Source organism: Furipterus horrens, unplaced genomic scaffold, assembly GCF_987537825.1.
Source record: "Furipterus horrens unplaced genomic scaffold, mFurHor1.1.pri manual_scaffold_6, whole genome shotgun sequence".
NCBI classification, from domain to species: domain Eukaryota; kingdom Metazoa; phylum Chordata; class Mammalia; order Chiroptera; family Furipteridae; genus Furipterus; species Furipterus horrens.
The window spans coordinates 6894481-6920196 of NW_028327176.1; the positions used below are offsets into that span (position 1 = coordinate 6894481).

Below are 25716 nucleotides of genomic sequence, written 5' to 3' on the forward strand. Positions count from 1 at the left end.
ATCAGGATAATTATTACGAAATACTTGGTACTATGAATCTGAGAACCACCTTTTCAGATTAATATATCTTGCTCTAAGCCATTAGGTTTGTGTAATTGCTTATTTATTCTGTGGGCTCTATAAGAAATATTATACAGAGACCTGGATCTCGTCTGGCTGCCCTGTACGCCCTGAGCAAGCTGCTGCCTTTCCCTTCTGTGGACCTTAGTTTATCTAACCTACAACACACAAAATTAAACTATCATCTCCAGAGACTCTTTTCATCATGATAGTGTGAGATTCTAAACATTTTCTACTATGGCCCTTAGCCATCTTCAAAAACGTGGGAAGTCAATTATAAATATTCTTGGCCACCCCACCCCCCCAAATTTGAGCTATAATGTTCCCATCAGCTCCAGCAAATAATTCATCTCCAATTCTATGAATACTAAAAATGTGGAATTCGATTAAGCAGAGATTCAAGAAGGCTATCAAATGGAGACACAGGGACGCGCCCAACACGACACAGAAATTTAAACAAAGGGTACACATTCCTTCCCACAGTGCTCGTAGGAGAACCTCTGGCATCACCTTTCCTATCAGATGGAAGACTGACAGGAAGACAGGGGGTCCGCAGCCAAGGCTGCATGTGGAAAGGAAAAGTCATCCCCTGGCCAGACCCGGAAGGAGACCTCTCCGAGCTTTCTGCCGCTCTCTGCTCAGAATCACCAACTTCTGTCCTGTGAGATGCACACCACTACTGCTTCCAACGGCACAGCATTCAATCAGCAGCATGCGTAATATTCTCCCCTGCATATTGCCTTTGTTCTCAGCAGCTCTGGTATAAGGACGAACCCACAGAGAAACCAAGGTACTGAAAATGGTAGGTGGCAGGTCCAGAGTCACAAGCATATGAGTGGGAGAGTCGAGAGTAGCATTCAGATACCCCACACCTGTCTACCTACCATCCTCGTCTCTCCCCGCCACGCCCTGGCTCTCATGCAGCCATTACGCATCTTGGCAAGACCTTGGACTTCAGGAAAACACTGGGTCAGAGCCCCAGACAGGGTCCCTGAAAAGCCGCCTAGACTCACTGCATTGCTGCAGTGTGACGAGGCTAATCAAGCATTTCTAGGTTGATACATTCTCTAGCTAATATGGTATTAAACCTATTAAAAATGTATCACCAACAGTATGTATCATATTTTGTAGCTGACATTTTAAAGAAAGATTTTGAACAATGTTTCTTGTATGTATTTGCTCTTTAATAAATTTTAAAAAGCCACATAAACTTTGTAGGCAAAGGATAAATAAGCAAAAGAAGTAACAAATATTCATTCATCCCTCACAAACTGTACACGTGGCCCTGGCAGGCACTCCACACACTGAACCCTTGGGATCCAGAGCAGTACTGCTGGTACCCCAATCAGCAGCTGTCACTGACCCCTCACCTGGCGAGCAAAATGCTCTATTTCCTCTGCTCTGGTCCGGTACCAGTCCATCACCTTCTCCACTGGAAGCGGGGTGCTCTTGTACCGCCGTAACTCAGGCTGCGCAGCGTACAGGAACTCACTTTCGTCTTGGAGGCTCGGCTCAACCACCACTCTGTGAAACACAAAAGGAACAATTAATAACTGACTGGGATGCTGGGAAAATTATCTTTGGGGGAGGAGGGCTCAGTTATAAGACAGGTCACGTGTGTGTGTGTGCCTGTGCTTTCCTGTATGTATGTGCACACTTACAAGATAAAGGGGAGATTTAGAGGATGCTTAATTTATTCCCCTGTTCGTTTTCCCAGTTAAAATATCAGAATGGACAAAAAATCAAAACTATGCCACAAATCAATCAAATAAATGTTAGCAAAATGAAAACCACCCGGGATGCTTTTCTAAAATGCCCGTGGCGGGTGCCTGCCATAGGCCTACTAAGTCAAGGTCAGCCTGGGACAGCCGGCCAGCCCTGGCTGTGGGGAATGCCCTCGGGGCATGTCAGCGCAGATATAAATTAAGGAACGCCTGTTCTCCATGTTCATAAAAATGACAGGAAAGGTGCCGTATCTGTGTCGACAACAGACTTTAGCAGGTGTCAGCCACAGAGTAACTACAGTGGCATTTGCAAAATATGGAACAATGCTGCACCCCTCCGCCGGCAGGAGTGAGAAAGAACATCCAGAAGGATGTGCACTGACATAACATCACAGAGACCACAAAGTACGAGTTTTTATGAGGGTGACCCTGGCCTTCCATGGTTAAGGACGAAAAAAGAAAATAAAAAGACATGAACTTAAACTAAGATATCTCGGCGAGACACATGGGCAAACACGCCTCCCATTAGGGACGTCTTTCGCCCGGTTAAGTAACTGGCAGCAAATGACAGGGGCCAGAACTGCCGCCACCGCGGGGCCAGGGGCTCCGGAGTCAGAAGTGACACTGAAGCACCATTCCGTCACCAAAAGCTGTGGACCTTGTCTAAACTAATAAGGGGAAAGTAGTCTGATTCGTTTTATTCATATAAAAAACGGGAATAATACTATGCAAGAATATTCAAAAGAATATAAAGTACACAGAGAACACTGGCTGGCCCAGAGCGGGTGCCTAATTTTTATGTGTAAGTATTATTTGTACTGGAGTGACTGGTAGCTGTCCTGTATGACCGGACACAGAGCCCATAAACATCCGTGCGATTTAAGCGCGGGCCTCAGACGCAGCTCCTGCTTAGAAAGGCGGTCCTTCGCTTCCTCAGTCTCACAGCGGCCGTTCCCGTTCACCCTGGGATCCCCCCTTCGGAGCAGCCCCACCGCTGCAGGGAGATCCCCACAAGCAACTGGGAGTGCCTTTGATCCAGTTTTGAGGCCTCCCGGCCCTCTGGCGCGATCTGAGACTCCAGCCACCTACTCCTTCCAGAACATGCTTCTCCTGCATCCCAGCAGGATGTGAGGTCTGACTCCCTCCCACCTCCTGGCCGCTCCTTCCAGTTCCCTCTGCTAGCGCGTCCGCCCCAGCCCACCACTGAACAGGGGTTCTTCCAGGGACTGGGCCCTGCTGCCTTCTCCGTCTGTGCTCTCTCTGGTCCCCCGTTTGACTGTGAAATATACATGAGCCGGACATCACAACAACTGACACATTTCTCCTCCTCACAGGGACCTCACTCAGAGGCCCCAAACCCTCCCTCTTTGCTTTGCAGATGCTTCACAGGCACTTCCAAAGCCACAAGGTCAAAACTGCATCCATGATAACCACCTCGGGAAGACAGAAACCTGGTATCACCCCCTGCCAACCTCTACAGTCGGATGCCCCATCTCACTCTGGCTCTGCATTCTTCAACAACAGGCCTTATTTTCAGTCCCTGAAGGGGGCCCTGCCCTCCGCTTCCCAAGCACTCTCCCCTCTGTGGGAACACTCCCTCCTCGAAAGGGGCCAGACGTGCCCACCCCCTGAGCGAAAGCCTCTTCCTCCTTCCAACCTGAGCGTTCACAGTGCGCCCCAGGACAATCGCCGCAGCCCCCACCCCGTGCAGGTGACCCTGTCCCAGGTCCAGGCCCAGCCTTCCCTCCACAGCACGCAGGACGACGCTGGTGCCCCCAGCAGCAGCACCCCTCCTTGCAGGTGACACGCTGCCCGAGCCCAGGACGGCGTCGGCTGTCCCCCTTCAGTCCTCTGGAATCTGAGGGAGCACAGGCAGTCATGGAACGACTAAGCAACAAGAGAGGGCCTGCCCCTCTGAAAGTTGGTATCATCTTCAAAAGCACCTTTCCCTACGTCACGTTCTTCCTGGCTTTTCGTCTTTACCGTCTCGGGAGCTGCAGCGTAACAAGCTCTGCTCACAGCCAGGCTTGCTGGGCTCAGTCCGAGTGGAGATGCTCTCACGCCTGTTCCCTGCCCCGTTGGAAGGCTACGCAGCTCCTTACGGAGAACTAGGCAGCACCGGGTGCTGAGAACTGCGGGCCACAGGGTCCACACACCTCCCCCTATGGCCACATCTGCCGCATCAGTCCCCCACCGTCTGCAATGCATCCGCCTCGTTGCAGTTGCTAAGTAACAACTTCTATTGAATGCGGCTGATAAACACCATGCGGAGCTCCGCGTCCTCCTGGAACTCCTCTGAAATGTCGGTAAAGGATTTTCAAAGGGGAGTCGGGAGTCGGGAGGGGACTGAAAATGCTCACGGAAGAACAGGGAGCATGAGGAAAAATAAACTAAACCGTTATTTTTCATCCCAGGGTGTTCACAGATAACAGCCAGAATTTAAACATCCAAAAATAGCTGGACAATTATGCTAATTCAGAGATATGGAGGAAATGCCAAAATAATCATCTGAAAGAACTGGGAGTCGTTGCTTCTGGCGAGCAGCATACAGAGGAAGGAGAAACAAAGGACTATGGGTTTTGGTTTTGCTTTTTTAAAACAATCTTTGATTTACTAAACAAGTTTTTTAAACAGAAGTGTCAACATTCAGTACATAAATTTTCGCTAAGTGCCCAAACTCTCCACCCCGCCGCTCCGCCCCTACACTGTGCTAGGCCTGCTGCCCAGGAAGGCGGGGGCTCCCTGGCTCAATTAGTGAGTTCAGAAATGAACCTGTGACCCCACGTGGGGAAAACACGGAAGGAGAGCGAGTGAAGGAGTACTTACCCGACGCTGAGGAGTCCCCACTCGGGGACTCAGGTGTCCCTTCCAAGGCCTGTCACCTCGTCTCCCACCCCCTTCTGCAGGACTTGATACCTCCACATTCCGAGGCTTTCCAAGGTTAAGTCTTATAAGAATAAAACTGAACCAGGAACAAAACTGCATGCATACCATAATAACAACTATGGAAAATATGTCTGTATATATCAAAGACTGAAAACAACTACCTCAAAATGAAAAAGAACTGCTGTATAAGCGCAACAGGGGCAGGGTAGGGATCCCCAAAGTCCCCACAGCCCATAGTCTGGGGATGGGGGAAGGAGATAATCCAGCTTTTAAGGGATTCTGCATATCTACGGCAGGCTGGTCGCTAGGGCTGGTGAAAGGGCAGATGACACTGTTTAAGGTACTTCGCGTATCAGTGACAAGGAGGTGGCCCCGGGAGAGGGCCACGCAGGCGGGGCTGGTAAGAAAGCCGGCACACTGCTGCTCTGATCATGGCCGCTCCAGCTGACTCCGAAGCCACCAAGGACTCTGCCTGGCAGACCTGGACTCTGTCTACACTCTTGGAACTTGGGACATGTGGAAAGGACACTCTCAGGACTTCGGCCTTTCCTGGACTTCACCATGATCCACTGCAACACGGCACATGCTTTCCTGGACTACTATATGGAGGCTGATGACATCGTACCCCAGAGCCTGAAGGAGACAGCTGACAGATAAGGAGTGGGGAACTATAGGCTTGACTTTGGTTTACAGCCTTTGGGGAGCAAGGGAAGTGCTGGGTCCTGTGGGAGAACAGGGTTCCGAGCTGAACTGCCCCCGGCCCCCCCAAGGCTGGAATAGTGTAAATAAAGACCTGTTTTTCTCAACACTAATTGTTGGGTCTTACATCAAGGCGCCACATGAACAAGCCCCCCTTTGCTCGGTAACAGAAGGATCATTCCTTCGTAGTATTTAATATTTTTCCAATTAAAACAATGTTAACTGAGTAAAGTTTTGTTTTGTTTTTTTTAATTCAACTCTCTAAGTCAAGAAAGCAGTCACGCGGCACACCCCACCTTCCCCAGGGGAAGGAAGCTCCCCGTTGTAAGGGGCAAGGAGACTGGTGACTCCCAAACCAGTAGAAAATAATTAGCAGCAAAGGACAAATGTAATCAAAGGGTCTCTGAGCCGGAGTTAACAGTATCAGCACACTTCCAAGTCAGGAAGGGAGCATTCCACAGCGCAGCACAAATGCTTCCGAGGACGAAGGATAGCTGAGATCAAAGAGGGGGTAGATATTCATCACCAAACACAGGGAAATGACAAAATCTAGCTAGACAGCCCAGCAAACAAGACAGGGAAATTTCAAAGAAGAGCTGGAGACAGACCTATAACCAGAACAGCCTCAGTTAATTTAGTTAATTGCGTTAGATTGTAACTCTGGAGTATCCAACATGGAAAAACTGAGAAGAAGAAGGAGGGGGAGAGGGGAAGGGGGGTGGTTTACTCGCGTTCGGATAAAAACAGCCAGCTCCGTTTTGTCGGCACGCATGCCCCTGACTGGCGGTGCGCCCGACTCTGCAGACTCGTGAATAAACGCCTCACTTTGCTGCTCAAGTCCTGTGTCCTGGTGTTTTATTGTGAGCGTTTCTCCCACCATGCACGCTGGCTCCTTCTTACCTGCACTCCACCGCCTCGCACCAGTCCTTATCCCGGTGTTTCCGCTCGTGCCAAGGGATGATCTTCAAGGAGTCACCTTTATAACTAAAGTTAAAAAGAAATACATGCGCATTTAAAATACATGTCATCTCAATGGCTGGCTATTCAAGGAACAGGCGGCAAATGATCTCTAGAACCTTAAGTCTCCAAGATTCCTATTTATGGAATGTTAAGAGGTACATGGTACAGTGTGTAAATGGAAAATACCAAATTGCAGGTCTCTCTTCTCTCATAAAAGGGTTCAAAAGAAAAGAAAAATTAAAAAAAAAAAAAATTGGCAAGGAACCAAAGGATGGTCATTCACACAAACTAAAACATTTACCAAGAGCCCAGATTTCATGTTAAAACCGACATAAACGATCCCTTGCCCTCAAAAAGCTTACAATCTAACTTCCTATGATCTTAAGAAGTAACCACTAGCTATAGATACAAGCTACTGAAACTAAGAAATGGAATGTTCATTTTAATTAAAATGTAAACAACCACAGGTGACTGATGGCTACCACCTTGGCCAGCACATAGAGGACAGGAAACAGTAGGAGCAAAGAAATGGCTTTGCAGGTTAAAAATAACACTAAATAAATAAATAAAAGGAGAATCTAAGAGACAAAGGCCTGATTGGATACATTGAGAAAAAACTACAAAGGGAAAGTGAGGTACAAATAGTACAATTAGATTGAGCGTCGGCCTGCAAGCCAAGTGTCACTGGTTCAATTCCCAGTCAGGGCACATGACGAGGTTGCACGTCAGGTCCCCAGTTGGGGGCGCGAGTGAGAGGCAACCACACAGTGATATTTCTCTCCCTCTCTTTCTCGCCTTTCCCGTCTCTAAAAATAAATAAACAGATAATTTTTTTTTAATAGTACAATTATACCACAGAGCAATATGCTACTGCAATGGGGTAGGTCAGAACAAAGATCGCCGGAAAGCAAGAGACCCCAATTCGGGCAGGAGAACCCCAAATCTGGCACGTGACTGCTCCCCCTCTTGCCATGTCAAGGCTGCAGATTAAAAGCGCCCCCAGCGGCAGGAGCCCCGGGAGCAGAAGGCACAGCTTAAGGCACCTGCATAACAAAGGCGCTATCAACTGTCAAGGGGCCAGGCGGCCCTTCCCAGCAGGGGCCCCTGGGAGCAGACCCCCTAGCTAGCAGCCTCCCAGGAGGAGGGGCAAGGGCAAATGTGGCCAACAACGGCCCTTACAGTGGGAGAGCTGGACACTCCCACTGGCTTCTGGAGGGATGGGACTCCAGAAGGGAGGACTTTTTAAACAGGGAGAAGCTTGCTCTTTGGGCTCGCCCTCAGCTCAAGGCGCTCTGGCGTGGGACTTCTGGTTGCAGATGCGCTTCGACGCCCTGTGTCTCTGGCCCTTGCTCCCCGCCCAGACAGGGGCGCGCGAGGGACCAGGCGGACGCCAGGCCCTCCAGGGGCTTAGGCCCCACGTGGTTGGAATCAGCTCCCGGAGGAAGGATCCCACCCAGGGACACGTGTCTCCCGGGGCTCCGGCCTCTGGGACACTATGATCCAGTGCAGCATGGCCCGTGGGTCCTGGACTGAGGGCAGTGCACCCCAGATCCCGAGAGAGAGAGCTGCTGCGAGAGGATGGCGACCCTGAGGCCCACAAGCACGCACCCCAGAGAGGACAGAGCTCTGTTTGCGTGGCCGGCCCAAGCTCCAAAAAAGACAGTCAAGGAAACGGGGGACTCCTGGGTGTGATTTTGGCTTGTAATCTTTGGGGGAGCAAGAGAAGTTCTGGGTCTCGTGGGAGCGAAGGGTTCAGAGAAGGAGTGCTCTTAGCCATCCCCAAATCGGAACCACGTAGTAAAATCCTGTTTCCTTTAACACAGACCTTCAGGTCCTGTATCGAGGAGACAAGCAGCCGAAGCCCGCGCTCCACAGCTGTGTGATGAATCAGGAGGCAGAGGAAACGGAAACACCGCTGTCTTCTGATGAGCACTGCGGGCTTTGTCGCGGGGCTTTCTAAAAGGAAGCACCTCAAACGTTCTAAGGTCCCTTTTAGCTCTCACAGCTCAAGAATGCATGCAAACAACAGAAACCTTCTGCATTAGGGATAAAGACAAAAAATTTTAAAGCAGATTTCAACTGCCTTGCTTTTCCGGTTCAAGAAAACATTCTCATATTTCTGAGTATCAATAGTAACAGTCTCCTAAAATTTACCATAGCCCCAGAGAAAGAACTGCACTTTCAGACGTTATTAGGTTATGTTTTGTGCTCTCTCTTACCCGACGACATTGTAAATCACACCTTGCACAAGAAACAGTTCATGAATGTTTGAAAGTTATGTTGATGATGAGATTGGTCCTCTTGTAAAAGGTAACAGGAGACCCCGGGGAGAGTTTTATCGTGGGGGTGGGGGTGGGGTCCTGGGAGTGCGCAGTGCCGGACACCACCCCCCGCAGTATTATTACTGGGGCAGACCCTCCCACGTCAATGCTCCCCCCAGAGGATGCACACAAGAAGAATGCCTAACACGGTATTTTAAAAACACAGCCTTTTACCTACGTTTTAGCTAGCATGCAATACCTAGTTAACTGGGTACCAGAAATATATTTTGAACACGTTTGTGTTCAGATTTTTAAATTTCTGAGTCATACAGATGATTCTTCAGAACGAATGCCACAATCACACTATTTCATTGGTCACCAAGGGAAAAACTATTTTATTTTCTTCCTAGTCAGTAACTAGTATTTTATCCCAGGCCACTGAAATGAAAACTTAAAAAGAACGTTTGGATACAATAACTACAACGTTCACTCTTCCAACATACGAATTAATTACAGCAATACATGGAGGAAGTTGGAAAAACAATAAGCCTAGCAAACTATCACTGCCTTTTTGAATTAATGCAGACACAGTTCCATAAGCAACACGAAAAGCTGTCTAAAAGAATTTTAGAAGAATATATCACAGGTTGAGATTTGTATCTTCTGTACAAAGTACATATTACATGCAGGGGTTATTACTACAGTGATTAGTGATGGCGTGGGACCCTCGGCAAAATAATCTTCACTTGCTATTTGCAGACTAGAAAGTTGTAAAACTTTGTTAAGCTGCACAGAACAGAAGCAGGTAAGAAAACCCTTCTTTTTATCAGCACACGTGTTAAAGACAAGTTCCTTTCAGAGGCCCACTCCAAAAGGGAGGCCTGAAGGGTCCCAGGTTAATATACAGTGTCTTCGCTACCTTTTCTTTTCAAAGGCACGCACCATTAAATGTCTCTCAACGTGCTGGTCACCACTGATCATAGTCCTAGAAGTGCATCATCAGTGATATCAGCCACAATGAGAAACTTCCACATTTACTGACCTCTTCCTCTAGACCAGACAGGACAAAAGGCTTGTAGCATACAAAACCTCCCTTAGTCCTACTAATCTAGTGCAGTAGGTGATATTACCCTCTCTTACTACAATGAGAAAACCTGAAGCCGGGGTTCACTGGCCACACCTCACAAAGCTAGTAAATGAGAGAGCGAGGCCTTAAACACAAGCAGACAGAATCCAAAGCTTGTACTTTTAGCTAGTACACAATACTGCCTCTAGAAAGGACGTGGGACTGTAATCCTAGTCTCAAAACACAAATCCAGCCTCATTTCCAGCATCCCTCTGCTTCCTCAGCTTCATACATAAGAGAACCACAGGTTAGATTTGTGAGTAGCAGATAGAAGGTGATTTGTGCCTTCCCGAAATTTAATACCAACAACCCAATAAGGACCATTCACAACATACTTAAAGGATACATTTAAACTAAGATATAAAACATCAGTAGGTTGGTTACTAGTCTAATGAAACTAACTTCTACCAAACATGGCTTGACCTTCAGTTTGATCATCAACAGTTGTGAAAAAGCAAAAAACCTTTCTGCTCTTTCCATTTCTTACAGGATGTTTCTGTAAAGCGAATTATATTAAAGCCAACTTCAGGAGTTTTAAATGCTTGCTATAAAAACACCACACCTTCTTTATCATGCTGCTAATGAAAGCATTTAAGAAACAAACAGGACCTCATCCCCAGCCAGGATATAAATTCCTCCAGGGCAGGATTTTTGTGTTTTTTTCTTTAGCAGACTCTGAAATAATATATGTTGACTGAATTAATTAACTGACGGCATAACAGAGGTTTTTTTTTAAGTGATCTCATGAGTATCACAAAAATTCAAAATTGGAATAGAGCAATGAAAGGGGACAGTTTTTTTCATTAAAAAAAATATGTCAAGGAAGTACATTAATATGAAATGTGTAGATCTGAGAGAATGAGAACAAGAAGGTTTCCTAAGTCAGATCATTAAAACGGAAGGAAGAGCAAGCTTCACCAGCAATGGCATACAATCCAGAGAGTCGTACATGTCATACTTCGGGGGCGGGGAGCAGTTTCAGAATATATATTTCTCTAAATCTCACCACACCTCGCATTTCAAAATCATCGGTTAGTTCTCTCACTACTTTCTTAAAAAACACCCAGATTTTAGCTACTAATTATTTCATAAGGAAAACAGAATGACAGAATGCTTCATAAAATTCAAGAGAAAACTTTTCTCATTAATGCTGCTCACAACAAAAATATTAGTCATGTAAATTAATCACTATATACTGCTTCCTTCTAAAGAACTGTAGAAAGTTTGTTTAACAACAAACTTAGACTCTGAATCTAAAATTCTGTAAGCACAAAACAACATTTACATATTTTAGTTCATCTTTTTTCCTATTGTTTTCACGTTGCTTGGGAAGTCTTAAAATTTAAATGCATCATCCCCATTGGAAAAAAAAAAAAGAAGTCCCTGGCTGGTGTGGCTCAGAGGTTGAGCACCGGCCTGCAAAGCAAAGGGTCGCCGGTTGGATTCCTAGTCAGGGCACAGGCCTGGGTTGCGGGCCGGGTCCCCAGTTGGGAGCGCACGAGAGGCAACCACACATGGACGTTTCTCTTCCTCTCTTTCTCCCTCCCTTCCCCTCTCTCTAAAAATAAATAAAATCTTTAAAAAAAAAAAAAAAGAAGTGGTGCATGGCAAACCTAAGTTATCTCTTTACAAAATAATAACTGCTTTTGCTTAATTTTAGGAGTCTTTATATTAGAACCCTGTCCGTTATTTTATTCCAAATATTAAACTTTTTTGGTTTCATTTGAAGGTAACATTTATCTGTCAGCAGGAAAGGAATGAATAAGTTCTGTTTTATTTCTCGCACTGTTTTATTTCAAAGAAATTTTTTTTTATTAAGAATAAACTAACGAAAGTTCTTTTATTCATGTTCTATGACTGGGAAACAAAAGGCTAAATAGTGTATTAGCACCAAATGGCCACCTTGCAGGCACTGGTTTTAAGATGTGGAATTATACTGATTTCTATTATCAGCCTAGAAGAAAATGTTCTGGTAAATGAAGGACAAAAACTAATAATTTGGGCCTACACTATTATTACCATCACTCAACAAGTCACACTCAATGGGAAACCAATCAAAAATCTAGTTATCGTTCAGAATGCCAAGATGGAGAAAACTATCGACAGGCATCATTCCAAGTTCTCTTCTGGGCCACGGGAATTCAATTTCGTGAATAAGCTACTTAGAAAATGGGGCAGAGACTCAGAACCAGTGTTCTCGGATGTGAGCGATGTGTGAAGAGAGGCGAGAGTGAAACCCCCCCCCCCAGGACCTGGATTCCCCCCCCCCTCCGTTTAGCAGGATGCACACAGTAACAGTGCCTGCCCAAGAGGAAGGCGAGATGAGCCAACATGTTCTCGAATTCCATCATAATTAAGGGTATGCTCTTGGAAGTCTAACCTCGCAGGAGGACAACGCCACCGCCCTTGGTCAGGTCGAGTGATTCAGTCTGCCTGTGCCTCAGTGTCCTCATTAGTCCCACAGGGGTAGTAACAGTTTTTAACCTCATTTGCGTTTGAGGAGGATCAAATTAGTGAGGACACATAAAGCCTCTAGAACAGGACCTGGTATATACTGTTAAACTATCATACAAAGCATTATTGTTATTAACACTAATAAGAAGGTTGCTCATGGGTCGTGAAATATTGGGTTACCCAAAAAGTACATTTAGTTTTTCTGTAGATGGCTCTAGTAATGCTTAGTTGTCTTTAATTTCATTTGAAATAATTTTGTTAGATTGTATAGTGACAGCTGTCATATCAGCGTGTGTGTTTTTTTAAGTATCAAAATAGGTAAATTTTTGCGCAGCCATTTTAATATTGAAGATGGAAGAAAATATGCAACATTTCCAGCGCACTATGTTTTCTTATTTCAAGAAAGGTAAGACTGCAACTGAAACACACACAGAAACTGTGCTGGGTGTGGAGAAGGTGCTGTGACTGATCGAATGTGCCGAAGTGGTTTGGGAGGTTTATTGGTACTGCTGACATTTTGGCCAAATAATTCTTTGCTGTGGGGCTGCCTTATGCATGATGTCTCATGATGGGACTGGTTGACAATCCAAAATATACTTTATGATAACTAGTAGCACCATGTTAATGGTCATATCCATGGCTACATTTACAAACGCCCAAGAGCGCCAATCAGCTCCGCTGATGCCGTCCTGAGCACACGGCACCTGGCCAGTGCAATAAACAGGAATAAGAAACGGTGAGGAGCTGAGGAGCTGATTTATGAAGTAAAGTAAGTAACAATTTCCACGAGGCAAGATCTCTCTCCCAAATGCTTAAAACCAAGTTTCAAATTATATTTTTAACCAAGAGCAAAGGATGATTTGAGTATTTCTGAAAACTGGTTTGTAAAATCACTCGTGTTTAAGAGACAGCCACAAACCCCAGTGGAGAACCATGTAAGTCTTCAGAAAAGCAAGTTAAATCCTGAGAGAGGCTGTTCTTCATCCACAAGGGTGTTAAAGTGAACAAAACGAGGGGCAACGGATGAACGGAGACACGGACGGCATGCAAACTGGCCACCACCATCGCCTGCCCCCTGAACAGACGAGGCTGATTTTGAAGAAGAGACACGGAAGGCTGTCAGAACAATACAGAACATCTATGTGCCTGCTACGAGGAAAGTTACCAGGGGGAAATAAAGGGCACCCGCAAACTCAATTTCAATGGCCTATACTTTAACGACGAAGAGCTAAAATGAACAACATTTCATGTTTTCCAGGATTTCTCCCTATGATTTTGTTAGGTTCCTAGGAAATAATTTGCCTCACCACGAAAAGGAAATATTCCTTTCTACTTAATGCTGACTGCATCTATCCCAACTCCCAGCGGTGTTGCATGCAGAGCAATAATAAACAAATAATTTTAACTAAATTTACATAAATGCATTATTTCATTTAATCCTCAAACACCCCATAAGTTACATTTACAATTCAAAATCTGCAGGTAAGTAAACAACATGAGCTCCAAGCACATCACTGACGTCCTGAACGAATGGGTTAAAGACCAGTAGGAACAGATCGCCTGACCTTCTCTTCATTCTGAATTTGGAGTACTCAAAGCAAACAACAAGAAAACTCTTAAGAACTAGAAAGAGAAGATGTAATCAAGACCTAAAACTTCATCTGGACAATAAATGCGAAATATAAAATCTCAGGTACCTGCTGTCAGGAGAGGGATGCTGTCCCCCGATGAGAAGCCAAAGCGTCAGAGGCATCAGAGAGGAAGAGTCCATTGTAACTGCCCCGTGCTAGTGCATCGGTCTCCCGCAAGACTGCTTAATGCACCTGACCTTGAAAGGTCTCTACAACAAGACACTGGTACCAAACTGCCGCAGCCGCTGCTGTGGCAGCCACACCCCCTCTGGGACCACCACGGCTGCCGTGCACTGAACACGGTCATACGCTCGGAACTGTGTTGGGTGGGTGGCTCTTACGTTACTTTGTCATCACATCCCCAGTCCAGTGGCCCCATTTCACACTTAAAGAAACCCAAGTTCTGAGAAGCTAAGTAACCTCCCAAAGTAACAGAGCTAAAAAGGATCAGCACTAAGACATGCACCCATGTTTCTGATGAAAGCCTTTGCTTTTCCCAGCGTACCACGCTACCACTTCTCCACGTCCAATACATGTCAGTACCATGTTGTGATCCCTACATTTATATGGGTCGTATATCTAGTATGCAACTTTTAGGATTAAAAAATGGGTACACACTGAGGTCAAAACATTTCTTAAATGAATGCATATGGTTTGTCTACAATATATAAATTTGATTCTTAACAGAATTTTACTTATTACAAATACAATATTTAAACAGACTTGCCCCTATCAGAAGTTGGGAGAAGTGTCTCACAAGGTTATTTATATGTTAATTAAAAATAGTGTGATAAAGAGATTCACTGCTGTTACAGAGAAGTATTTACATATTAATGAAATCTTGACTGGAAAAGACATTGTGTGATCAAAAAGAATTATAGGGACTATTTCCCTGAAGCAGTTCAACCATTCAGAAGATGTTATAATCTTTTTAAGACTCACATGTTCTGAAATTACTGGTCAAGGTATTTAAATCTTGTAAGATAATGAATAATGGAAGAAAAATCTCATCCCAATGAAAAGAGCACCATGAGGTATTCACTAGGTAATGCTGAACCTAGTAACATTTTTGGGGGGAACAAAATAAAAATCAGAAACTTTAAGCTGGAATAAGCCATATTAAAACATTTGACAATGACAATGTAATTAAAACTATTTTAAAATAAGTCCTTAATTAAGAACATATTTCACTAATTGCCTCTCCCATTTTTTGCTTTCAAAAGCAGGCTAAGAATCCTTGTTCTGCTTCTCTCATTAACATGCTATGAAAATTATATGTGAAACATAAAATTTGTTTGTAAATTCTTAAAATTTTTTTCATACTCAATCGTGAAATGTTTGTTGACTAAAAGGAAATGGGCCCTGGCTGGGTGGCGGGGTTGGCTGGAGCGTAGCGTCATCCCACGCAACAGAAAGGTGTGACTCGGCTCTCGGTCAGGGAGCGTTCAGAAGGCAGCCTGTCCACATTTCTCCCTCTTTCTCTCTCTCTCTCTTTCTCTTTCTCTCTCTCTCTCTCTCTCAAAACAAAAAGAAAAAAATCTATATCCTCGGGTGATGATTAAAATAATTTTAAATTTTTTGTAAAAAGAGGAAAGGAATTAATCAGTACAACTCTATTTCCCCAGTACTACTCGGAGTACATCACCAATGTCAGTACCGACACACCTGCCAAGGCCCATAAAAATTACCCTGAAATAGCTGTGTTTCTACCTTCTTGATCAAAGAATTTGCCCTAAGTCCATTCTGTTGCTTGAAGTGAACAGAAAGACAAGAACTAATTGAGTCAAGATCTAACACACCCGCAGCGCCAGGACACAGGCAAACCAACTGCCCCACTGCCAGCTGGGACCCTGCGCCCGACAACAGAGGCTGTTAGGCCTTCCTGCCCTGGTCTAAACCCCAGGGTGTTCTAGGCCCCAGAAACTGCTGACACTTTCCATTCTGCAAAGGACGCTCTGGGTTCCTCTCTATTAACAGTCATCGCGAAGGCCACGTAATTATTCCAAGAGTACAACACAAACCAATTTATTGTTCTTTGCTCACAGCAGTTCAGAAATGAACTGCACATGTGGGGGTTGAATTCTGATTAGGTAACTAATCAACTTTTCCATTTTAAAGGGAAAAGAAACATCTTTTCTTTCTGTGAGAACAGAAAAGTGAATGCAGAGCCCCCATCTTTCCATAACGTGTCACCATCGAGGCTACAGCTGCGGTGGCATTTCATGACAACAGGAAAATTGTGGTGGGAATAGAAAGCCCAATAAAAACGGCTCTTTAAAAATTTCAGGGAAGAAACAGAAATCTTTATGAGAGGGACTGGGCTACATAAAAACATGAGTCCAAAGAGACTCTTATTGTTTACTGGAGAGCATCTGCACTGATTTGCTTTCAACTAACTAACTGGGAACATCTTTTGGATTCTGTCTAAACAGTACGATACAGGTGAGGACTGAGTACGTGGAACACCTTCATGTTAAATATTTACTCGGATGACTCTGACCTATTAAAAATGCCAAACACCAGAGGCATCCTCAGCCTTCAAGACATAGATCAAACCTGACTTCTTACTGATCTACTCTCATTGTAACAAGAAGTAACCTCTCCTACCTCTAATCCTATCCATACTCCTCCTATGAGACCTTTTAATTATGGTAATTATATCTATCCGTAACCTGTCTGACCCTCCCTACCAGACTCTAATTTATCTGTGGACAGGGACCACATCTGACTCATTCTGTAGCCACCTGTTTCATGTAATACAATGCACATGAGCATTCCTTAAATGTTTATTAAAATAACGCAAAATTTTCTATGACTCACCCACCTTCTATAACATGTTCTTTCAAAACACTGAACTCATATAAAGCAATTTAGAAATGCTTTAATTATTAAGTCAGTTTCACATGTACACATGATTAGTTATAAATTTCACTAAAACTAAGTTGAACTTCAAAAATCAACATCTGCTCCACAAGAAACGTTACTATGTTTCTTATGGGAGAAAAACTTCCGCAATATCCTTAAAACCAGGAAACCAAGGCAACGGCAACTATTTCTGGTAGAGTCTTCTGTTGCCTTGCAAAGAAAAAAAGTAAAAACATCAACTAAACAATAATCTACCTTCTGAATTAAAAGCTGCTTAGGGCCAAATTTGACTTGAATAAAAAAGATAGTTCAAATTATTTCATTTCTGGAAGAAAAAAACCACACAAACTAATGTCAAATATCAAAACATCACCAACTTGAAACTGAAAATGATAGAAAGTAAACCTTCTACCTACCTTTCAGTTATCATCTGATCTTTTTAAAGGTTTTTTGTTTTTGTTTTTGTTTTTTTTTATTTTAGAGAGAGGGGAAGGGAGGGAGAAAGAGAGGGAAAGAAACACCAATATGAGAAACTTCCGGTGGTTGCCTTCTGTAGGCGCCCCAACTGGGGACCAGACCTGCAACCCAGGCCTATGCCCTGACCGGGACTCGAACCAGCGACCTTTCAGTTTGCGGGACAACACTCAACCAAGGGAGCCACACCAGCCGGGGCTAAAGGAGCTAAAGATAAATTCTTTATTAGTGATGTAAATTATAAAGTAAATCAATTTCACCTCAATCAAATTTGTCCTACTGGGAACTTTAATAAAATGCATAATTGATGTTTTATGATAAATTTTATGCTGTTGTAATAACAAAAAAAGTCTCCAATTTGGCTATTCAAATCCAAGATTGAGAAAACAGGTATTAGAAGAGATACCCGAAGTTCTGTTCAGTCTGGATACCCTATTTGTCATCAAAAGATGAAGAAGAGGTTCTCCATAGGAGTCAGGAATCAATGGTGATCTCACTTCACCTGTCTTGAACTAGAATTTACCTGCATCCTTTCCTGCGGTTAAGAAATACCTTGGCAGCAGAAACAGAAGCATGACCACAGGTAGAAACCACAGTAAATCTTACTTAATAGTAACGTTAACTTCACTATAATTGCACCATGTCTTGAGAACGTTCCGTTAAGAGAAATAAGCCAGTCACAGAAAGGGAAACACTGGATAGTCAAGCCCGTAAAGGCAGAAGGTAGAATGGTGGCCGTCGGGGACCGGGGTGGAAGAGGGGGGTTAGTGTTTATTGGGGACAGAGTCTCTGAAAATTGGTTGTGTGGCCTGTGAATGGACTTGTACAACAGCAATGGTTAATGTGGGTGAATTGTATGTTATGTGCATTTCACAACTTAAATAAAATTAAAAGTGTATCATGGCCAGATGGTCCTAACAGAGTCAAAACATATAAAGCCGAAAAGTATGATTTACGAATGCACAAAAGATATGTGTACACATACATATAATCAACGTGAGCAGGATGGGAGGAGAAGGCTGGTGTGTCACCTCGCTTGCGGTCTGAAACAGTCTCTTCCAATCTTTGAAAGAGTCTGCGGTTAACCGCTGATCTACTTTGCCACACCATGCCTTGTATTTTCCAAATCTCCTCACATAATAAGTTATCCACGCAACAGCTGTTAACCATCACCGCACAGTTCAGCACATACATACGTAGCACTTCATTATGAGATATGTGTTAGTCTGGTGATAATAATAATTTAAAAAATAAACACTGCAGACTATGAGCAGCCTCTGAAATAGAAAATCCTCCTCCAAATTGGTCACCCAAAGCTTTGGGTGAGTGACAAAGACTTATCCGTGAGAAGGAAAGGACGTAAAACTTATTCACCCAATGGTACTTCCCAGTGGAAAATGGGAAATTCCTGGAGAGCCTGGATTTTCTGTTGCATCATCAAGTGGGGCCAAGTGCACAAAAGGGACTGAGACCGAAGACAAGCAGGGCTGGTCAAGGGTCAGCAAGGGAGTAAAATGCCAGGGACAGACACAGGAGGCTGGGGTGTGCACAGCACAGAGACACCCCAGGGCTGCAGCTCACAGGGAGGTTTGTCACACAATTGATCATCCTGTTTGTTTTCAAGGTTCTTCTACATTAAAGCAGGTGAAAGTGGTGGTCACACTCTAGGACAAGAGCAGCTTCTGAACGTGGGACTGACTGGAGGAGTGAGCTGACATAGCTCAGGGTGACATGCTACGTGATCTCCTAATTGATGACCTGAATTTTTCACTCAGCCACTTTCTATTTTTATCCTTAATGACTGTCACATAAATTATTGTGGAAATGAAGGTACAGAATGATTCGAAGTCAACAAATAATTCATGAAGTCACAAATTCAGGCAGGAAAATGGAACATCTGAAACGTTTTCACGGCTCACAGAAGTACGGTGCATCTGCATGCTACAACATGCTTTTCACGATCAAACTTCCAATCAAATAATCTAAGCTTAGATAGTCACAAGCAGACAAACTGCCGAGTTACTATAGTAACAGCGTTTCTAGGATGATGAAAAGAATATGGTGTTCTGGATATTCTATTTCCATCGACAGTTTTGTCACTTATACTATAACATATTTAAATATTGCAGTATCTCAAAATACCCTAAATATAATTCCATCCTTCCTTGCTGATTTTGGAGATAATCCAAGATTATAAATATGCATATCAAGTTTCATTGTCTAGTAAAGATACGTGTCGAAGAATTTCCTGACAGATATTAAATGGCAGTTTATTTCCACATATTAAAAGGAAATGCAGTCTAAATGCGATGCTCTATCCTGGACCAGGTACTGAAAGAGAAAGAGGATATAACTGGAAAAGTTGGTTAAACCCAAATAAATATGTAGTATTAACAGACTTGTCCAGTTGGTTCTGCTATAATATTTAGAAAATGCAAACTTGTTCCAAAGCACTGACACACAGGGAACAATTTGGGCACAGCACAGACTTCGCGTTTGCGAGTGCACAGTTTCCTCCACAGGAAAGCTCGGGGAACACAGGCAACGGCCCTCGGCGGGTCCGCGCCGTGTCGGACCCCCTGCGCGGACAGACGCGCGTCCCCCACGGCTGCCGGCAGTGTCGGCGGTCACGTCAGATTTCTATCACCCTCTCTCTCTTCTCCTCCGTTTCCCAATAACACAGGAGCTGCAACCTGCCGACACCCACGTCCACAAGCAAAGTCTTTTTCACGTCTTTTTCGGGGTAAAGTACCATATGTTACACTTCACATGCATGACACTATGGGCCAGTTTTTATTAGGTTCCTAACTTTGTCCCACTGCAGTTTTTGTTTTTGTTTCTGATTCTTCCTGGGATTTTTTCCCCCATGCTGCTGCTGCCCCTCCCAGTGCTAACTGGGTCATCCGTGGACAAACAACCATCCGCAGCTGTACTGCGGCCGCCACCCAGGGCCTCCACGTACAAACGCACAGGCTGTTTACAGACAAGCACAGCCGGCCAAAGGAGCCCGTGGGCCGAGAAAACCCAGCTCACATTTCACTTACCCGTGTCCCCTAGCGCAAGGCGGCATCCGCCCGGTTGGGGCACCTTTGTGCGATTTGCACAGGTGCATAGCATGGACTAGTGCTTGAGTGTCCCATCCCCCTTCCCCGAGGCTCCTCTGCTTCGGAGCTGGGCACCCCCCCAGCGCCCCATGTGTCCATCAGTCAGACCGCCACAGATTCCTCATTCTGCACCAGCCAGAACCCCACCCTCCCATGTGCCCTAACTGTCTTCTCTCTTTGGAGCCCCTTGGCCGGGTGAGCTGTCCCACCTCTCTTCTTACTGCTCATCCTCAGAGACTCTCCTGTCATGGGCAAGAGACATCACAGCCAGCAGACAAAACATCCTTGTCGACTGAAGTTTGAGGTCATTTCATTACAGCACCTCCTAACACATCCCATTCACGGGTGTGCTGGAAAGGCCTTCCTGATATGGCCCGCCTGATGTGTTGTCCCCGGTAATCCTGCACATTAGGGCCCTGGGCCCCTCCACCCCAGGCTGCAGGCCGGCCCTGACGAGGGCTGCTCGTGCCCACCCCTTCGCTAGTCCGAGCATGGCTCAGTCTCTCCCATCGCTGCACGCCAAACTCTGCTGTGCTGATTCTAAGTGACTTTTCCCAGACAGTTGCACGCACACCAGTGGGCACCTAACTTTTCTACTTTAATCATTTGGGATTAAGAAAAATCTTTCCAAAACATAATTCTTCCCACCCTCCTAGAACAGATAAATGCAGACATAATAAAGCCTTTTCTTGAGACAGCTAAATAATAATAATTTTCGAGCTACTATAAAAGTGTTTTTAATAATTCCTATGGTCACTGTAGGAAAAAATGAAAATACAGATAAATGGGGGAAAAATGGTATCACCTGATATCTTACCAATTAGATGCAATAACTAAAGATTGTTCATTGTATAACTAACTTTCTGGACTTTTTCCTAAGCAAACACATTTTTACGGTTTGGAGCACAAATTTAGTCTCTCCTATTACTCAATAATTGCTGGCTCTCCATATGCTCATATGAACGAGAAGCCTCATCCCACACCCACTGTTATGTACCACCTCCCCACCCACCCACAAGAGCACAGGGAGCACACTGGGTCCCAGGGGAGTGATTGTGATTGCAAATGGCAGCTGGAGAGAAGCTGGAACACCCGGAGGCCCCGACTCCCACTGCTCTGGGCCAGCACGATGGTATCTCTTGGAGATGGTCTTGCAAAGCCTGCTGGGATCATGCCTCACTGGGCCAGCCCCTTGCCCAGAGTCAGGCTCCAAGGTCACCGCTCTTACATCTCACACTCCCAAGTTCAGCCACGTTCTCAAGCTGAGTGTGACCCTGGCAGAAGCAAGCTCACTCCAGGGAACTTCTGGGCTTGGGCACAGCGAGGCCCTGAGGTTAAGCCAGGTCACCAAGTCTGATCTCCCTTCTTTGGTACCATCCCCTGGGGGCAGAGCGCTCTCCGCTGGGGCACTGCATCCCCAACTTCATCAGAGGATTTCCACCGTCAACGTGACGGGGCCTTGTCCTCATCCCTTTCTTGCCTGACACTCCTCGGTCCCAAGCAAATGAGCTCCCTGCTCCTCCACGCGGGCACTTAGGGGAGCCTGCCTTTGTCAGGCCCCCAGGAACCTCCTCTATCCTTTCCCGGGGAAATCAGGGCGCACAAGCCTAACCTGTGCATGGCCTAGAGGGGCCACTCAAGGGACACTTCTCTGAGCAAAATGCACAAAGTTTTTGAATGTTGGGCCCAACCCCATTTTCCCCATAAATCCTGTGGTTTTCATTGCACAATTTGCACAGCACAGTGATTTCTCGGGACGTGTGTGTCACATTATAGGCAGACCGACTACGCCAGCAGTGATTTCTTAGTTCTGACCATGTGCTATGATTACGTAAGGAAGAGGAAGCTAGATAAAGGGTACACATGAAGTCACGATTACCTTTGCAGCTTTCCTGTAACTGTAGAATTATTCCAATAAAAGGGTTATATTTTAATTTTTATTTGTTGATTTGAGGGTGGAGAACGGAGGGAGAGGAAAGAGAAACAGCGATTTGTTTTTCCACTTCTGTATGCATCGCTGGTTGCTTCTTGCCTTGGCCTTGACCGGAGGTGGAACCCCCCACCTCGGTGCAGCAGGGCAACATGCCAACCAACTGAGCACCCAGCCACAGCCTCCAATAAACAGTTTAAATCAATAAGTCTATGACATATGTTAGTATATGAGGCCAACGTCTTAGCACCAAATTCTGCATTAATAATCATTGCTAACAGCTGAGTAGCACTGGACTTGGTGCCAAGCACTGTTCTCAGCCTTGTATACACAGTAGCTCATTCATCATTCCCACGGCGCTATGAATTGTGCTAGGATCATCGCCATTGTACAGGTGAGAAGACTGAGGCGCAGGTAAAAACTTATCTGAGACCAGGAATCTAGGCAGCTTGGCTCTAGCAGCCATCTTCCTAACACTATGCTCCACTCTTTCAACACACGATTATTTAAAGTCCAACTTTTTAACTCGATAATTTCATCATTCTGGAAAGGGTTAAAATAGGAAGAAGCAAAATGTGCTGAAACTAATATTATACTGAAGGTCACTTGTAACTGAAAAATAAAAAATAAGTTAATAAATAAAATGTGCTATAAACATCAAAAATACCAAAAATCAAAAAAGATGGTATAAAAATATCACCTTTCTACTTAAAAACCAAAACAGTCACCTAGTACATAAAAAGCTTTATAGCAATGACAAACTAAGGATGGTAACTAATAAAAAGATGTATCACCTATGACAGAAAATGTAATTTCAAAGTATTACAAAATTCAGTAACATTTCATCAATGTCAAATACACACGATAACTTAAGAGTGACAATATAAAACACACAATAACACAAAGCATGGAAGTTTCCCGGCAATCATAATCATAAAATTTTGTTGAACGGAAATTGGTCAATCAAATTTTATTTAAATGCCAAGGCAAAAGTCCTGCCAGTGGGATCTCAAAACAGAGCAGTTAAGAGGCCAATTGGTTGGAACAGCTCACTATTGCTTTCCGAAATATTATACAGCTTGAACTCTCAAATGTAAAACCACGCCTACCCGAATTAGCCCACGCACTCATCCAAAAGAACTTACTGAGCTCCTGCTTTGCGCCAAGCCCTCTCCTGGGCCCTGCGGCTCCGTCAGCAAACAAGATACAAAGTCCTGCCCTTACAGAATTTATCCTCATTCATTCGCCCAACAAGTATTTACTAAGGCACTATTCTAAGAGCCGAAGGTGAGGAAGGAAACAAAACACACACAAGTCCCTGTCCTAGAGGGGCTGACACTTTAGAAGGTCAAACAGAGAATAAGCAAGATAAATAAGTCACAACGCAAACGAAAGCAGATGGTGACAAATGCTAAGCAGCAGCAAAGCGGGAAAGGAGACTTCAGAGTGAGGGAAAACTGTAAGTAGGACGGCCAAGGATGATCAGATAAGGAGAAGACAAACGGCCGTGTCACACACCAGGTGTAAGTGAAAGGAAGAAAAATGGACTCCCGCCAGGACATCCTGTTCTCTGTTTTCCAACCGGCACAAGACGGACCTAACTCACCTAGTTACCTACCATTTTCAGAGAACCCGCTATACACAAGCACCATCCGGGACCCCGGGATCCAAAAATAAGCAGGAGATGGCCTCTGACAGTGAGAGTCCATTTGGGGCTTGAAGCTCGATATTTGTTAAAGAAGGAAACACAGGAAGAAAGGCAGATATAAAACTGACTGACTCTAATACAATGCAAAAAGTGATATAATACAAGAATGAACCAAGAATTATGAGGACATAAAGAAAAGGCTGAGTCATGGAAGACTGCATGGAAGAGGCCTCGCAGCCACATATACTTTTGGAGACTGACCAAAACAATATACTCAATGGGAAAGGCTATCTTGAGAAACTAAGATTAACCAAGAAAGAAAAAAAGTCTGTATTTTTTCAATGTGTTTAAAATGAATGTACCTTAAGGACCCATAAGAAATCAGAGTTTTTTTCAAAGTTTGTCTAAGCAACATATCAAAAAACAAAGATTTTGAGTATTGACTGTGGGAGAAGGGGTGGGCTGAGTTGGGGGGGGTGGCAATTGGGGGAAAATGGGACAACTATAATAGGAAAACAATAAAAATTAATTAAAAAAAAAACCCAAAGATTCAAAATAACTTTATCTCCTCCTTACCCTCTCCTGCACCATGGCACACCCACAGCGAGTCTCGCAATCTGCACAAGTGTGTGGAGGGCCCCATAAAGAAACCACGGGGCGTCCAAAGATAAAATAACACTGCAAATAAAACCATTTTGCAAACCAGCCCTGAAATCTCAGGTGAAAATCAAATGGTTAGCAATGCAATCATGAGAAGACAATAACAATAAATGCACTCAAATCTAAGGAGAAATTACCTTTCAAAACACCTTAATAAACAGTAGCCCTTTAATCTATATTAGCAATTTACAGTAGAAAAAGTCATTTCCGTTTGGATTAGATCCATTTTGCAAAGAGGCAAAAACAATAAATTAACTGCATTAGGAAATACTTACAAATATATTTACACAATACACTTACATAGCACTTTGCAGATCTAAAACAAATTATTTTTAAATGCAAAGGGCATCCCCAGCTTTTTCTTTTTGTTCACTTTTATCATAACAGAAACCGATAGTACTAAGAATAGTGCAAAATAAGGAGCTGGTAACTTTTATTTTCAGAGCCTAGTGACTCTAAATAAATACAGGTTCAAATCCTGGCTGCACTTCAAGGTTTAACATATTCATAAGGCTCTTTAAATCTTAGCTTTCTATAATGGCAGAATAATACCAAGAGTGCTGGGAGACCAAATAGAAGTATGTGCCAAATATGTAGTAATTTCTGTTGGCCATCATCGTCAACACCTAAGCCTAAACCTAGGACACAGTTGAGGTGGTGGAGAAGGAATTAAGAAGCCAAATGATCCCCAAATCCAAGAGCATCCCTTAATATCATCAGCTTCCAGCAGCTAAAGGTTGTAACGATGATTTCAATCAACCCGTCATAATCTCTTACAGTGTTTTACAGTTTACCGATTTCATATATATCAATTCACCTGCTACTAAAAATATGCAATATGAACAGGCAAGACAGGGACTGTCGATTCATTTTAAAGATGAGTAAATCCAAATTCAGAAAGGCTACATCATGCCGTTGATGACTGAGCCACATTTACGGGAGGGCTGGTTCACTGCAGCTAAAAGGGCTCACGAAGAGGCTACTCTTGCCTTCTGTCTCCGGGTGGCCTACCCATCTCTGAGCTGGGCACTGAGGCAAATACCTTCTCTGTTCTTCATGCTCAAGAAGAGATGCCCTGGCCTCCAGAAGCCCCCTGGGTGGGACAACTGGGACTTAATGGATCCAGTGGGCGGTGAGTCTATGTCACACGGCACAACGCAATCAAAAGGCCTCGAGTTGAGAGAAGGAGCATTAGTCTAACGAACACTAAGGGCTAATGTGACTTCCCACTGGT

At 44.4% G+C, this 25716-nt stretch overlaps 1 protein-coding gene across 1 annotated transcript in view; it reads right to left on the bottom strand.

The window, feature by feature from the left end:
- Positions 1 to 25716, bottom strand: part of NBAS (NBAS subunit of NRZ tethering complex) — a 257267-nt gene that overhangs the window by 157341 nt on the left and 74210 nt on the right. The window contains exons 22-23 of the mRNA XM_090280933.1: positions 6270 to 6353; positions 1431 to 1584 (exon numbers count right to left, since the gene is read on the bottom strand). Coding sequence (XP_090137059.1) covers positions 1431 to 1584; positions 6270 to 6353 — 238 coding nt within the window. The remainder of the gene's footprint in view (positions 1 to 1430; positions 1585 to 6269; positions 6354 to 25716) is intronic.